The sequence below is a fragment of the Ylistrum balloti genome, unplaced genomic scaffold (genome assembly GCF_031769215.1).
Source record: "Ylistrum balloti isolate Yb309-2 unplaced genomic scaffold, AGI_CSIRO_Ybal_v1 Utg369570, whole genome shotgun sequence".
Lineage (NCBI taxonomy): Eukaryota > Metazoa > Mollusca > Bivalvia > Pectinida > Pectinidae > Ylistrum > Ylistrum balloti.
Window position 1 is genome coordinate 282,482 of NW_026781866.1, and position 16,187 is coordinate 298,668.

General features: G+C 37.5%; 1 protein-coding gene across 1 annotated transcript; it reads right to left on the reverse strand.

Moving 5' to 3' along the window:
- Positions 1-3,656: 3,656 nt before the first annotated feature.
- On the reverse strand, positions 3,657-8,258 carry LOC132565055 (myo-inositol 2-dehydrogenase-like). Its single transcript, XM_060229664.1, has 7 exons — positions 8,044-8,258; positions 6,919-6,989; positions 6,605-6,713; positions 4,939-5,155; positions 4,435-4,553; positions 4,113-4,279; positions 3,657-3,766 (listed from the first exon to the last, which is right to left on the reverse strand). The coding sequence occupies exons 1-7, from the start codon at positions 8,256-8,258 to the stop codon at positions 3,657-3,659; spliced, it is 1,008 nt and encodes a 335-aa protein (XP_060085647.1).
- Positions 8,259-16,187: the final 7,929 nt, after the last annotated feature.

Consider the following 16,187-nt stretch of genomic DNA (forward strand, 5'->3'; position numbering starts at 1 on the left):
CCACCAAAACTATGTAACAGCCAAGTGGTATAACTCAACCACTAATCTTGGTAGCGCAGCTGACTGCTGCAAAGAAGTTTGAATAATTACTCTGATTTATACCAGTTTCTTACATAAAACTCTTTGACTTTGTTATATAAATGTTACTCTATAATTGAATGGGTCTTTCTTCATCTTGGATCCTTTCTTCATCCGTCTAGAGTCCACAACATTGACTTATACTTAAGGATTGTTTCTTATATTTACACTTGGTCACTTCGAAATTAAAAAAAAAATAATTTAAAAATCACCTAATACACATTGTTCGAACAGCCGCCTGCTTTATAGAACAGCCAAGTAAATCCGAAAACACTAGGTGCCGTTGACAAGTACAGTAAACAAAACAGTTCTCAAAGATAAGAGTACAATCAACATGTTTTATAATATTTATTAAAGTATTTAGACATTCTTTTATTTTTAAGAATCAATATTTCATCATTTACACAATATTCCTCTATCATAGTACACAAATTCATTATTTAACACCGCGCAGCTATATATCTATAAATACGTGATGAGGACGCCCGATCAGTTGATCGAAAGAGCGGGAAAACGATGAACATGACACGCCATTTTCTCCACGTTGATAATGCTAGTGCGTGTTGTTGAATGTGAACGTGCATCCATGGAAGGATGACTTAGATAGAAACCCTGATGACATGTTTGACTGAAAGGCTGTAGCAGAATAATTCGTACTGAGGTTAGGTTGTGTTTTTTCTGAGGGCATCGGTACATCCTGGCGACATTCGGTTGGGACATTACAAATAGCACGTGTTTCAGCCACAGGTTTTTTCAACATTTATACCGGCTGCGATCACGGAGAGTGAGATGGACATACTTTTCTGTTGTGTATCTGAACAGGATCGATTGTAAGATTGCAACGACATTTCATTTCTGTGTCCAGACAGAAACGTTATGGATCTGGATTCATATCCGAGATATTCAATACAGGTAGCCCGTAGGCAGTGAGCAGTGTATTTTTTAGGAAGGCCTGCAGCCTTGCACAAGTCCGCCATCATATTAGCGTAAGTGCGATTCGCCAAAGTGTTGTTTGTGTACCATATAGGTGATGACGATGGAACGTCGCGAATGTAATGGTTAAACATCATTTCTGCGCTGGTTGAGTTTTGCTTAGAAACAATTTAAGAAGTTTACCGGGGCAAAAATCTGCACCAATGCTGTACATTCTCTTGCCCGAAGGTGCTTCAAATTGTGTTAACATCCCCCCCTCCCCTGGAATTTTTTCTGTTGTGTTTCGTGATTGATAACAACGAATTCAACGCCATTCTTGTCAGTGGAGAAATCGAAAGAGTTTATACGTAATTGTTTATTGAATTCCAGTCCCCGGCTTACGTAGTGGATCGCCAGATTATACCACACAGTCTGTCTCAAAATTACATGAGAGGATTTATATCCATGCTCAAGGTAAGAACTTATTTTACTAAGGTCACCTTTTGTGATTATTTCCTTGTGTGCTGTAGGTCTACATAACCCCGTCCTCATTCGATCTTTTAAAAGACCATTTAATATTCTATTAACTTTCTTAAAACTACTATCCCTGACAATGTAAACGTTTCTTCCAATATACTGCAAATGTCTATTTATAGCAGCGCGCATGTTTTTCAAAGTGTTCTTCTGGTACTCCTGCAATGCTGGTGCCCCGGCTCTCTGGTCAGTTGGTTTAGGGCGAGCCTCGCAATAATATTTGGCCATTGTTTTTGCCAGGCTTTCAGAGTTCACTGCATTGAAGTCCATTGTGATGTTATACACTTCCTGGTGCCAATCTAAAACGTGATAATTGAGGAGGCTTAGCTGTGTCGAACACTAAGTGTATTACTTTGTGCAATATTAAAATGGATCTGAATATTGTTTACAAGTAAACTGCAATGACCGATTTATATTGATTTGCATTTTATCAACGCATACTATTGCACAATGTTTCAATCATCACGACCTAAACATGTCTAACCTTGAAAGGTTCTAATTACCCAGGCGGTGTTTTCTTTGGTATATCAGACTTGCGCTGATTGGCCTCCTCGTACTGTTTGATCTTTTCGGCAGTTACATTGTTGAACCTTTTCCCTGTGTCAGGTTTGATCTCTAGCTCTTTGCTAGCTTCGGTTACACCATTGTCAACATGGATGTGGGTGACATCTGACAGTTGTGTCCCCACTGTGGTAATCTCAGTAACGTTTGTGTCGGACAAATGTGACGTTTCTAGGCTCTTTTCTTTTACAGTATTAGAATTTATATCTGTACATGTTTTTCCCTCTCCTCCGAGTTCACTAGCAAGATTTAGTAACTCTGCCAAGTTGTTGTCGGGGCAAAATGTTGTCATAGTCGGAGTCTCCGGAGGTGGTAGGCCCAAGCCTAAGTCATCCGACTCTAAAATGGCCTTTTCTATATTTTGCCACTCTAGCAAGCTTAGTTCTGTTGAAGCTTGAATAGTTCCGGAGTTTCCGGTAATATAGTCCAAGTTTTTGGGTAACTTGAGTTCAAAAAGCCCACAATCCATCGCCCCTCGTCATCGGACATAGCGCCACCTTCAGTCATGATGACGGTGTGTTGCAGACGACAAAATTCCTATCTCGAGCGCTTAATTCAAACAAGATCGATTTAGGTTTACTGATTGATTTTATTTCTTATTAATGCCATATATTTTAAAGTTATTTTTGTAAGGATTGACATTTTTCTTTACTTTTCCGAACGACATAAACTATAAACTCATTAGAGTTCGTAGAGTTCGCAACTTGGACAAGTAGTTCTTACATTTTATTAGATATATATGCGCAAGCCTAAGCACCGTACGTAAATATCGAAAATTATTAACACTGGGTTAGGCTTACTTCATCTACAGAGAATGCAACGCAAGCGTAAATAGTTGTATTTCTGATAATGACCTTTGCCGAGAACTCAGTTTCATACAACTGAGGTATAATTCATACCCAGAACTGAACTCAAAAGAGTTGTCTGCCCTTTGTCCATTAATAATGACTTGAGACCAGAATGGCATTTAACAAGTATTTAGATAATCAAAGCCACAATCACTATCCCCGGGACAGCGATTCTACTCAAATACAACCAAGAGTAATATAGAGTTCAATAATTTAATTAGGGATTCTTATTTCATATGACAATGACAATAAATTATACCTAACCTAGCACTCTCAGGGTACCTATTTTTTATAGTAAATTTGTAACTTAATCCCACTGTTGAAACTTGAGAAATTTGAAATAAGTGTTGCACATGAAAACCATTATTACGCAAGCATGTTACAAAATGGCCTGCCTGGCTGCCGTGTCAAAGTTTTGAAAAGGTCGAAAATTAAGATTTTGTTGGCTACATTTTTTTAACATTCCCACCAATTTTAGCTCAAGGATGCCAGTGGAACTTGAGACGTTTAAAGTATGTTTTTCAAGATGGCAGACATTTTGTATTTTAGACCGACCTGAAAAATAGCACCACTTGGTCAGGCTATCTCAGGATCGACAACGGACGAAGCGCAATGACTATCGGTTCATGAAAAAATAGACGTGAGATTCATTTAATAGGTATCGTCATGTTATGAGCTGTTGTTTTGCAGATGCCACGTTCTTTCTCTGTGTTAAACATATGTTCATTTCTTCAATGTGATCACTTGTCCAGTTTTGTACGACTCTTTTACAGCGTCTATAACTTTAGCAGCCCTCTCAGGAAAAACACGCGTCACCTCGAGTTCCGCCTTCCCTGTACACAGAAACATAAGTTATTTCATAAATTAGCACCGCATATCGTCGCATTATATGATAGATAATACTACAATGTATTTGATTTACAGATGTATTGATAAGCAACAGGAAATAAAATAATTGATAGAATTCAATATATAAATCAAATGACAAAATTATGTAACGTAGACCATGATATGAGGACAGATGTGCAAAGTATCGCAATGGGGTCAACAGATCAGTGATGGTCTATTCTACGTCCTGATGCCAAGGAACAAGAACGAAAACGATATTGTAGTATGCTCACTTAAGCCGAGGCATATAATCATACTGTAGATTATTCGAAATATGCTATCATTACAAACCTTGTATGACATCAAGAAAATGTTCTTGTTCAGATGTGTAAGCTTGAAGGAACCTGTCCGGGAACGAAGCATAAATCTGACCTGTACTTTGGCCACTTTGTGTGTAAGTCTTTACTAATGAAACTGGTTTGGCATTAGTTATCTCCATTCCTTCTGAACCTGACACTCTGCGATTGACGAAAATATTACATTTAAAAAACGAAATTCCAATACGTCATACCGTAGCTAATAAATTGACAAGCGGCTAGGAATTCAAGCTTTTAACTTTAAACTGAGTAACATTGATATTTTACATAACCTTCTTAGTAACGATGGGTCTTACTCTAATCTGACGTCATATCCGTAAGGAGAATATTTACAGAAATCCAGAATACCAAGCATTCCACATGGGAACCTCATCAAAATTCCAACCGTGTCAACGTCACATTTTCCTGCAACTTCCTGCGTGAGATAGATATGTTTTGTTCTAATGGCTATGATATTAATTAAATAGATCTTTAAAGTCAATATAACAGAATAATGACAATAATGATAACAATTACGAGTTTTCGTACCTTAAAATCATTGGAAAGCAACTAGCAACACATCAATTAATATCTGAGAAAATTAAATGTACACGAAATTGATTCAAAATATTGGATCCCGAAAGACCCTTGTAAACCAGGAGAATTATAAAACATATAATAACTGCGAATTGGCACTGAAGGGAAAAAATATTTCAGTTTTTAATCGACCCTACTTCATAGCAGTACATACACATACTCCAGTCGCTGGACATGACAGTCTCATTTGAGTGATTACATGAGTGTAAACAATTACTACTCGCCTTAATATTAGCAGTAGCTTGTACTACGACAGTGTCAGGAAGAGCACCAGCGAACCAGCAAAGCAGGTCTACGTCGTGACTGAGAAAAGTCTGAGAAAGGGATGGATCCCCCATCCACAATGGAGTGTCACGAAATGTTGTTTTGACCATGTAAATCTTCCCTAGGCCGCCCGATCGGGCTTTCTCGTACATACTCCGGATTCCAAAGTCAAAATGTCTTTGTTGAAGACAAAAGCATAAAAATTATAAAAAAGGTTGTCAATAAGAATGTCATATCAAGTCAAAGCTGCAAATCCAGATATTAATAAAAATAACAAGAAAATGCTAGCATGTAAAAAAATAACCCATCATAATCCAAACTCAAGTTCAATTAAACCATGGCAAGTAACAAAGCCAAATTTTTGCGGCGCCTCTTGAAAAAGTACAAGGAGAATAAGATTAGATGTTCCATAAGACTAAGCCTGTTCTGCTTCATTGACGACACCTGCCATGTAAACCTCGGTCAATAAAAGAAGGTGTTGTCAAGGACTACAACAATTCTGAATTTTAGAACACAGCAGGGATTGCCGTACATGTGTCAAAGCATGGAAACATGTTATAAATTATCAACATTAATATGGGTTCTCATTTAAATAATTCAATAAGTATCGGTGATCACTTCATAGAAAAACTGAGAAGTTCATCAAACATCAAAAGTATTATCATAATTATGATTACATGTCCCGTCAACACACAAAAGGTCATTAGAGCCATCAACTGGTGAAACACAAAGATTGAAATGGTACGTCATAGTCTATAAAACAGGTTAACATCTTTCAGATAACATATAATTTTATTTATCTCAACAGTTTCAAGAACATGTCTTTAACGTTGCGATAAAAATATTTTTATGTTAACAGAACGTCACTGCAGTTCAATAAAAAAACCTGTGAATGGCTCATCACATCCTATGCACCAAGGATTATCTTTGCCTTTCAACGTATATGAATGTGTAAGGTAAGTATGGTCCATCTGAAGACTGGCAAGGACAACTTCGTCTCGGTGGTTGTCTCTATAGCATGGAGTCTATTCACCGATAATAGAAACAGTTTTTGCTAGCGCAGTAGTAGGGGAAGAATAAAATCAGTAAAAAGTGAATTTTAAAGACAACAGGTGGTAGCGATAAAGATTCCCTTGCGGCTGTGCTGACATATCTCTGGTAACAACACTGAACTGATCTTAACCAATTTAATGATACAAGCGATCTTAAACACCCCTATGTTGTATCATTTACGTCCCTTAAGCCTATGACGTGTGAACTTGCCATCCGTGATTTGGCGCGCCATATTCGAACTGTTAATCAGCCAAGCATTCAAATATCGTCAGCATTATAATTGAATAATCGATTGAATGAATATCCATATCATTACTAACTATTAATGACATTTATTGTCATTGTATTTCAAATACGCATACTACATTGCCTAGATAGAGTTATTCCTCTGGTGTTCTGACAAGATAACAGACAAGTCAGCTTCTATTCCTTGCAAAATATTTGCTTATGCATATTTATAACAACTATCGGGTGATAATGGCGAGAGCTTTATGGTGTATATGGGGACACTGATTTGATTTCAGAGGCAGAAGGATCGACAAAAGACAGAAGCGTATTTAGATACAATATTACCTGTTAAATGCACAGAACAACATTCCCGCATACTTTTCTGCGTCGTTATAACATGCTTCAATATCTGCTAATTCCTCTGACAGTGGTTTTTCGCAGAAAACAGCTTTCCCTTTTTGAAACAAAAGAAATATTGTTCCATTTTAGACAGATCTGTATCTTGCAATGATTTTTTTAAAACTTTTATCGGGAATTTGATTCCAGTTTTCTTTCAGGTTTCCTCAATGGATTTTACCAGCAATAAAACAAAACATGCTTATTCAGATGATACGGGTGAATTTTACAGGAAACAGAGCCAAATATCCATTAGTACTCACGTGCGGCCAGAGCTTTCCTAACGAGAATCGTATGTGTGTCCGTTGGTGTACATATGAAGATTCCTTGCACTCTGCCATTAATCATGCAACACCATAATTAAACATTATAATGGTGTTTTCAATTTAGAAAATAGAAAAATGTCTCTGAAGAGGAAGCATACCATCCAGCAGAATTGGTATTTACATGCACGAAATATGTTTTAATGAATACTTTGGAATAAAACTAATAAATAACAAAGAGTTATATGTTAATGTTGTATGTTAATTTGCTTAATTAGCATCATCCAGTCTTTCTTTTTGAACATTAATCTTAAGCCAAAAAATTACATAAAACAACATATACCATTGATGAAATAGGTGCCATAGAAGTACTGGGTTCTATCTTCTTAATCACATCACCAACATAATAACTTAATCATAATCCAGACTTGAATTCAATAGAACCAGGGCAAAATATGAACAAACGAAAGATTTACACAGAGCTCCTAAAAATGTTCAGGGACACTACGATCAGATGTGCCAAAAGAGTAAGCGTCTTCTGCTTCTTCAACGACTTCCACCATGTAAGCTACGTCCTCTAATGATTTGTTTATAACAATGATTTAGTGATCAAAATTTCAAAATGACAGTTTCGCCTTTCATTTAATAAATATGGTTAACTGTGAAAAAATCAGAAAACATGCTTCGAAAAATAAACTTTGGTCGTCAAATAGGAGAATACTGCCTGATAGCAAAACAAAACAACGTTTAGCCAAGATCAATCCGAACTGACCCCGAAAAAGTGATAAAAATACTGTGTGACCCTATTATCTACAGACCGCCTTCATGCCGATTTCGCTGTTGCTAGATTATGCAATCAGTTTTGATCAACCATTGCATATCGGTAAACAAGATGGTCGTAGCAGCTGTCGTCTTAACTGAAGATGGACAAAAATACAGACCACGGGAAATTTCCAGGTATTTGTGGAATGTCAGTTAGATTTTGATACAGCTTTCTGATTATGATTTATTACACACTTTCAAATTAAGGGTAAATGCAATGAAGGAAGTACACAAAAACATAAGGCAGATTTGGGGAAGTGATGAATGTGGACTGATATGATAAAAGCATAACGATATACTTACGAGGGGTCAAGTAAAATGTCATCAAACTGGTCACTTGACGCTACTCTTATCTTTCCCAACATTTTATGCTTCTTCATTACCATCTCGGCAATTTTTGTATTCTCCTCCATCACCCACAACAAGTTGGTGCGTTCGCTTGAAAGAATGATCTTCAGATGTACCTGCCCAATCCGTCCAAGACCTAATAAAGCCAGCCCGACTTTGGTAGATGTCATTGTTATGCTGTCTGAGTAGCCTTAACCTTAAAATGAGGCCACTGAAACATATGCGTTTATTGTCACTGATAAGCCAATTTATTCTGTTTTATATAGTTCGTCACTAATTGTTGGAACTGGTCAACTGTTGTTATATCCTTACACTAATACGTTCATCTTGTTTGTTACTAATAGATGTCTTTCGTAACTGATTGACGTTGTGGTCACAGGGTAATTTATCTCGTCAAATATTACAACGCATGCTCTATTTTGTAGACCTAATGGTTATAATATAAGTCGACAACTATTAGAACGTGATATTACGAAAACATCATGAGATTGGTAGGTTTTAGAAAATTATTATGAACGTGTCAAAAACAGGTTTTTTAAGTTAAAATAACGGTTCACGGAAAATAAACTTTAAGTGTGTAATGTTGTTTTGATAAAGGAACCGATAGCTGCATGTTTTCTCTGTTACATTATCGTAACCATACATCAGCATAGAAAGAACATGTACATCACCCTAGAAACAATGGGAATGGTCAGTCTATGTAGCAGCTAACGAACCATCACTATATAGCCGTCGAAATAAATTGGCTTTGCAATATACCATTCAGCTAAAGTCAAATCCTTCAAATCCTGCTTTTTCCCTTGTATTTGATCCAAAATATAAAATCTTGTTTTAAAACAAAACCAATCCAACATTTGGTATTCGAATTTCCTCTCTTTTAACAAACAAAAATATTGATATTGTCCAAATTCAGTCATTTGGAGCGATAGAAATTCCACCCTTGCTCTTGAATTTGTCTGAAGTTGACTTTTCACTTCATGAAATGGTTAAAACAGATACCTTTCGTCCACCCTTCTCAAAATTACAGTCAAAATATAAACCATTTCTACATTTATATATTAATGGTTCAAAAGATAATGATAAGGATGCCGGCTACCGCACAACGCCTCAATATTCTCGGCAGGAGCACGAGCTATCTACCACGCCTTTGAGTATATTCAAAGAAACAAAGTAATGAGAGCTGTTATCCATTCAGACTCTCTTTCTGTTCTACAAAGTCTTAGCAATAGAAATATCGAAAATATTTTCATTCTTAATACCTTAATACTATATCATAAAACTTGCTTGTAACTTTCATATTGCTTTTTGCTGGGTTCCTGGGCACATGGGAATACCAGGCAATGAAAAAGCAGATCGTGCCGCAATGGAAGCTTTATTGCTACCACCTGTTGTTTTTAAGCTTCCTTTTACCGATTTTAAACAATTTATTAAACAAATTTTAAAAGCTCAGTGCATGAGTAATGGAATATATATACCAACAAATTGCACTCCGTTAAACCTGTTATCGGTGAGAGGTCTCCAGACTATAGAGACAACCACCGTCTTCGGATGGGTCATACATACCATACACATTCATATCTGTTGAAAAGCGAAGATAACTCTTGGTGCAAAGGTTGTGATGAGCCATTCACTGTTAAACTTTTTTTTTGGACTGCATTGACCTTCTGTCTACTCGACAATGTTTTTATCGTAACATTACATGTCTAAAATCCCTTTTTGAAACTGTTGAGATTTGTAAAATTCTACATTACCTGAAAGATGTTGGTCTATATAATAGACTGTTGCGTAGCATTTTAATCTTTTGTGTTAACATACCCATTTAAGATTTTTAATATTTGTCGTTTACCTTTTGATTTGTTTAATGTTATTTCTCTTTGGATCGCTGTGTGTTTTACCGTTTGTTGGCCCTAATGACCTTTTATGTGTTGACGGACCGTTACGAATGTAATAATGATAATTGAAACAACAGTTGCATAACCAGAGAATACAGGTACATTACCCTAAAGACATCTTTATAGACACAATATGTATATAACCCTAAAATACCTTGTGTATCACCCTTAAAAGCAGGTATGTCATTACAGAGGAGATAGATAATCTTTCTTAGCAATAGCAACAACATCACTCTAGAAACAGTTGCTGCACTACCCTTGAGACATCACCTACATCATGATAATGATGGCACCCCAAAAAGTAAATTACCATTGAAATAACATCTACGTCACTATTGAAATAATAGATTCATCAATGCAGCGACAACAGATAGAACATCGTAGAAAAACAGGTACAACACCTTACAAAAAGGCACATCGAAGAACGGGTACCCAAGCAACAACATCTATACATCTAAACTTTGATAGGGTAAAGGACGGTTATTGTATATAGTTTACATGTATGATTTATCTAAATCCATGCAAAAAATCAACTCTACGACATCTATATCGAAACTTTTAACAAGTCTTCATCATAATTAGCCATCAATCTGTTTTTCCTATATAAACTCTAGTAAAAAATTTCCCCTCCCCACGGGAAAATGTGAGATCTAGGGGCCATGAATTTCATAACTTTGGTAAAACACCTCAATATGCTTCCATTTATGGAGAACGTTTAATTCTACCATATCTGGCAATTGAAAGATTTTTTTTTAATCCTGAGTCAATTTCACCCTTTTGGCCCTGCACCTTATGCTCCTATGGGATGCGTACCAAATAATTATTTGTTTTGGTCCATCTTAGGCCAGGAAAGGTCTCTGAAAAAAAATCATTGAAATCGGTTCAGGGTTTTTAAGAAGTCTAACATGTTAAATTGTTTAAGGCCACACGAAGCCGGACAAAGGTGATGGCAATAGGTCGCCATGAGAATTTGTCTCAGGTGACCTGAAAACAGGTACATCGCCCTACTTCACCCCGGAAAAACAGGTACATTAGCCATGAGACAACAGGTAATCATCATAAAAACACCACTCTTGAGACAAGGTGCACCCGCTACTTTATATTGCTACCAGCAAACTCATATCACCATAGATACAACCAGTAAATCACCATCAACATTAAAATAACCCCAGAAACAACAGGAACCTAATTATGAATGCAACTTGACCATCAACCTAGAAACAACAGGTACACCTCCTTAGAAAAAAGTAAGCACCCTAGAATCTGTTACAAAACTACCATGCTCACAATTTAACTCGAGTCAAACTGGATATTAACTCAGTACCATATTATCTACCATACAAATATATACTCAATGGATGAAAAAACGTAATATAACATACTGTAATATCTTGCGAACGTGTTGTTCAGAAACAATGAAAATCGGTCAAGCAACTCTGTAGGTTACAATGCACATGATCCCCTATCGAATACTGCATTATTGTATTGCATGACGGTGTCTTCCGGGGAAACAGGAAATTTTTTGTGCACAGCAGTGTTGTGACATTGAGTTACACTGCTCGTCATACTATAAGGTTGTCTTCATAGAGACATATTTTGATTAATTTCCAACAGCATTAAACCACGGCTGATGGAAGTTCAGAGTGTCAAGGTATGACAGTTCTTTTATATAGTTATATACCGGTTTATTTAAAGTGTGATATATTTCTTAAAAGTACAAACATATATAGTAATGTATTGTTAACGGCGTTTGAATTGTGCCGCTTGTTATGCGGTCCTGTTGTACAAAGTGGGTATCAGTAGCTGGGGGGTATACTAGTACGACGCCGGATGGGAATTTTAGCCCATCAGAATTAAGATTTCCGAGCAGACAGAAACATTTACCTGGGCGGTAGATGGGTTTTAATGCTACTTCTGGCTGGTTTTTGGCCATAGTCCGTACCAATTGTATTTTGCTTCCATTATTCTGAACAATAAAGTGTTTCTGAGTGTCCTTAGCGAGTGAAGCGAAGCCTGGACTAGTCGCTTGAGCACATGTACTATATAAAGTATTAGGCAATTTCACAGAATTGTACAGTAGTGCTATTACGTTAAAGGTTTCATTAAATGTTTATAAAGGAAAGATAGTTGATAATAATCCGCTGTCATTGGGTTATTTCGTAATATTTGGCATTTTTCCTATGTGAAATGCAACTTGTGAGGTCAAGTTTGTAACTTTTACTTCCGGCACTAACCGGAAACCTTTCGGAAATATAAACAAATATGCGACTAGATGGTAAACAAATAGTTTCGGTCTGGCAGGCTCCGTCGTGATTGTGTGATGGGGTAGACAACAGAATGGGGACCTGACGAGGACGTCTGGGCATGACTGCTGCAGCCCTCACACCAGTTCAACGTACAGAACATGGGCGAACGACCTGAACTTTATCAGTCACCTGAGTGTATGTCTATTAGCCCTCTACAGCTCAAGCGGCACATCAACGTAGATGGCGATACATCCGAGGTTTACGTACCGGGACTGTCTCATTTGGGAATGGTGGTAAAGATTCAGATTCCAATATGTGGCAATCGTGGTATTTGAACTGTGAACTGTTATGGAACATTCAGCGTTATTATAGCCTGTATAATGAAATACTCACAGTGAATATGATAGAATAGTAGGGAGGCATTTAGTAATACTTATCCTATCTTTGTTGAATAGATGCGATGTAACGGAGGTAATGAAACAGTTATGTTAGATATCTTATGAAAGTTATCCTTCTAGTCATATTTCAGTTGTTGAGTAACATCCGTTGCCAGTATTGTTATTTTTAAGCTGACTTGACGCGAGATGGGATCTTAGAACAAAGATTGAATACTCTGTAAAACTATATATTTTTTTCTTGTTGTATATTTGTATATAAATTTGCTATTCACAATTTATATTCTGGTTTGCGTGTTCCTTTCACTTAGCACCAGTCCTTCGGATTAACTCTACAAAGAGGGGTCAGGCCATTGGGATGATTTTGCAGTCAAAGGCAAATACTGCCAGACATCTCCATGTCCATATTTGCAGTATAGAATTTTTTTAGACGTCTCAGGGAAACTGGGCAGGTAGCTGACAGACCTAGATCTGGGCGTCCGTGCGTGTCGTCACGTCAGGACATTTGTATTCGTTCCGCGCATTTGCGCAATCGGCACCTTACTGCCACTAAATCTGCCCTTCATACCATACCCTTCTACACACGTTTGTAGGTCTTCCCCTTACCGCTACTTGTTGTATGGCTTGGTTAGCACATGCTCCAAGATTATTCCCATCGAGGCAGTGGAGGCGGATCATGCTTACTGATGAGCCCCGGTTCATCCTGTTTCGAGCCGTGTATACCAACGTGTTGGAAACCGTTTTGTTGACTGCTGCGTAGTAGAGACGGAAAGGTTTGGGGTGGATCGGTTATGGTGTTGGGAGTATTCTCAAATGGGGGTTAATCACCACTGGTTGTGAAAGCGAGTAATTAACTGCCACTAGGTATACAGATGAGATCCTCTGACCTCATGTTGTCCCATAGTTGCAGGAAAACAACCTCTCATTCCAGCGGGAAAATGCTCGGCCCCACGTAGTGAGGATTTGTCTCGACTTTCTCACTAACAACAATATCCGTTGATTTCGCAGTGTATTCTGTATGGATTAATCGTCATTCTTACTTAAAATATTGAAAGTTATGCTCGATGTCTTGCCTAGAATCATCTTCAAAGTTTACTCTGCGTTTCTGTATCTATATATAAAAACCTTTTCAGTTGTCAGAATATTAGAGTGCACCAATTATTAGTGATGGCAAGTGTCCTAAAATAGCCGTATAAGTCAGATACACATCACCTTGATTAATCAGAGTATCTTACCTTGAGGGCAGGGATAAATAGAGTTGATGCAGTCCCAATATGTCAGCTGTCCCATTAAATATTATGTATGTATATAGAGTGAGATTCCAGACTTCGATGTCACTTAAAGTGAACACTTGTAAGACGAAACTTCAAGGTGAAATAACTACCAGGTACAGGTGATATCTGTTTGACGCTAGGAATTACATTTTTTCTTTGAAGAATACAATATATTTAGTACTATGGCGTATTCAAACACGTAAAAACACTTTCCTGTATATATATATAATACATATATATAATTCAGGAAAAATCCCAGATTGAGACCACCGGGCCTTCCAAAAGCTTGATGCAAGTGAAAGCTTGTATATTGTTCACTGTTGATGATATTATAGTGAAAACCGGTGGGTGTCACCACTAACGCAAGGAGACTTGGGCATCGCGAGATCTCATTTAGCTCCTGTAACAGTTTGACGCGAACCCGACGACTAATAGAATATTTCACCCCCTTTGGGGTGAGACAGGGGGATCTCAACCCGAGGGGGGAATTATTAAGTTGTCAAACACGAGGCCGAGTGTTTGACAGCTTAATAATCCCTCGAGGGTTGAGATTCCCCTGTCTCACCCCAAAGGATGTGAATGATTATTTTTCTCTTACCCCGTTTTTACCGTCAGGTGTATATTATACTATATACATTTATAAACAAATACACGCGGACGGCGTATGAATATAGTGTCAAGGGCGTCTGAGCCGCATTACGCAAATCAATGCACATGTAATAGTTCCCATATATAGGACAGTTAAACATCACATAACATGTTATTCGTGAATTACAATTATCTTTAATTTTCAGGATAGAAACAAAATATGTTTAATGATATAATATAAACAAGATATCAACAAATGTTACAAAAAAAATGTTACGTCACATAGATGTCAATTCTACATTCCACACATGTGTGCACCACGAGGTAAAAAGACTTAGTCGCTATCAGTATCACTGTCGGAAACAATGACACGCGGATGGGACGTTTTACATCTTTTTTCTTTGTGTAGCTGTATTTTAATGTTAAATGAGCCTCCCAGAATGTTGCATTCTCTGAATATTGTGGGTAGCAATGCATTTGTGTCACACAAGGAGCAATTGTGTTTTGTTTTTTGACGATTCTGTTACAAGGTGAGTGCTGAACTTTGCGAGAGCGTGGCAGTCGTAGTAAAGGTTGTAAGTTTGTGGTTATAAGCCAAAATTGCCGACATGTTTTGTTTTTTAATGTTGCTTAGAATTCGGTAGTTGTTTAGAGACTGTGAGTTTTTGTGCCCGGTGATATGTACAGCCCGAGTGTCAGGAACCCCTGTTTCCATTAGCTTCTGACAAAGGTGCTTTCTCACACTGGTGTTTGTCAGTCGCTTTGTTCTAAGCCAGACAGTTTTGCTTTAGATGCCATGTTCTTTAACAGGTGAGCGAGTTTATTCTTTCCAATAGAACCTCTCAGGAACCACTGATCATTTTCTCATGGGTTTGTAGTTTATTTGAAAACACTTTGTAGGCACGTATCGAGCATCTTTCAGGATCATTAGGTGTGGCGTACACTGTTGGTTTGTTGTCACGTATGTTAGTAACGTCAATTCCAGTTCTGGTTTTTGTTGGTCTTTCATTGTACGAAAGGTATTCCATGTTGAGTTCATTGTCGAATCTCAATTCGATATCGCCCCAACACAAGGCCCTGTGCTCTCTCCCCCTTTGTCTGACACAAACAACAAATTTTGACAACATTTTATCTAACTCATTTTCAGGAATTTTATGGATTTCTCGACGTTCGCCTAGGACATTCAGAAATTTTCTTAATAAATTGATGTGAGACAACGTTTCACGCAAAGTGTTTTTGTTCTTATTTTCTGTGATGAAAACTATCATGTCATCGTCATTCATAGAAAGCAACCTTTTCTCATTAGCACTAGGCATAGTAATAGTTGTACTGGTACAAGTGGTCGGTGTACAGGTAGATGCACATGACGCGACTTCTGCACATGTGTTATTGTTTACATTGCCAGCGGCATTCATCACACACGAGTTCACTGACATAACATTGTTTTAATGTTGTCAGGAAGGGGTTGCAATGGGGGAGGAGCTAGACTAGATGACCCACACTCCATATTTGAACTAAATAAGAATTCAAAGTCAAACTGGTCATCCGCCAAACCCTGTACAAGTTGATGTTTACTTGCGCTAACAGCTTCTCCTGTTTCAAATAACGAACTTTAAACAAAATGTAAGTTTCGATTGGTTTAAAAGTACTCTGGATTACTCCCTGCTTTCCATTTGACCCAACGGTAACCATGTCTCCTATCTT

What these genes read in the sequence shown, in the direction of transcription:
- LOC132565055 (XM_060229664.1), bottom strand. Translation starts at nt 8,258, where the DNA reads ATGACATCTACCAAAGTCGGGCTGGCTTTATTAGGTCTTGGACGGATT. An exon ending in GGATATGACGTCAGATTAGA is followed by an intron (nt 4,280 to 4,434) that starts GTAAGACCCATC and finishes CGTCAATCGCAG; the next exon opens with AGTGTCAGGTTCAGAAGGAA. An exon ending in TTTTCTTGATGTCATACAAG is followed by an intron (nt 3,767 to 4,112) that starts GTTTGTAATGAT and finishes TTCTGTGTACAG; the next exon opens with GGAAGGCGGAACTCGAGGTG.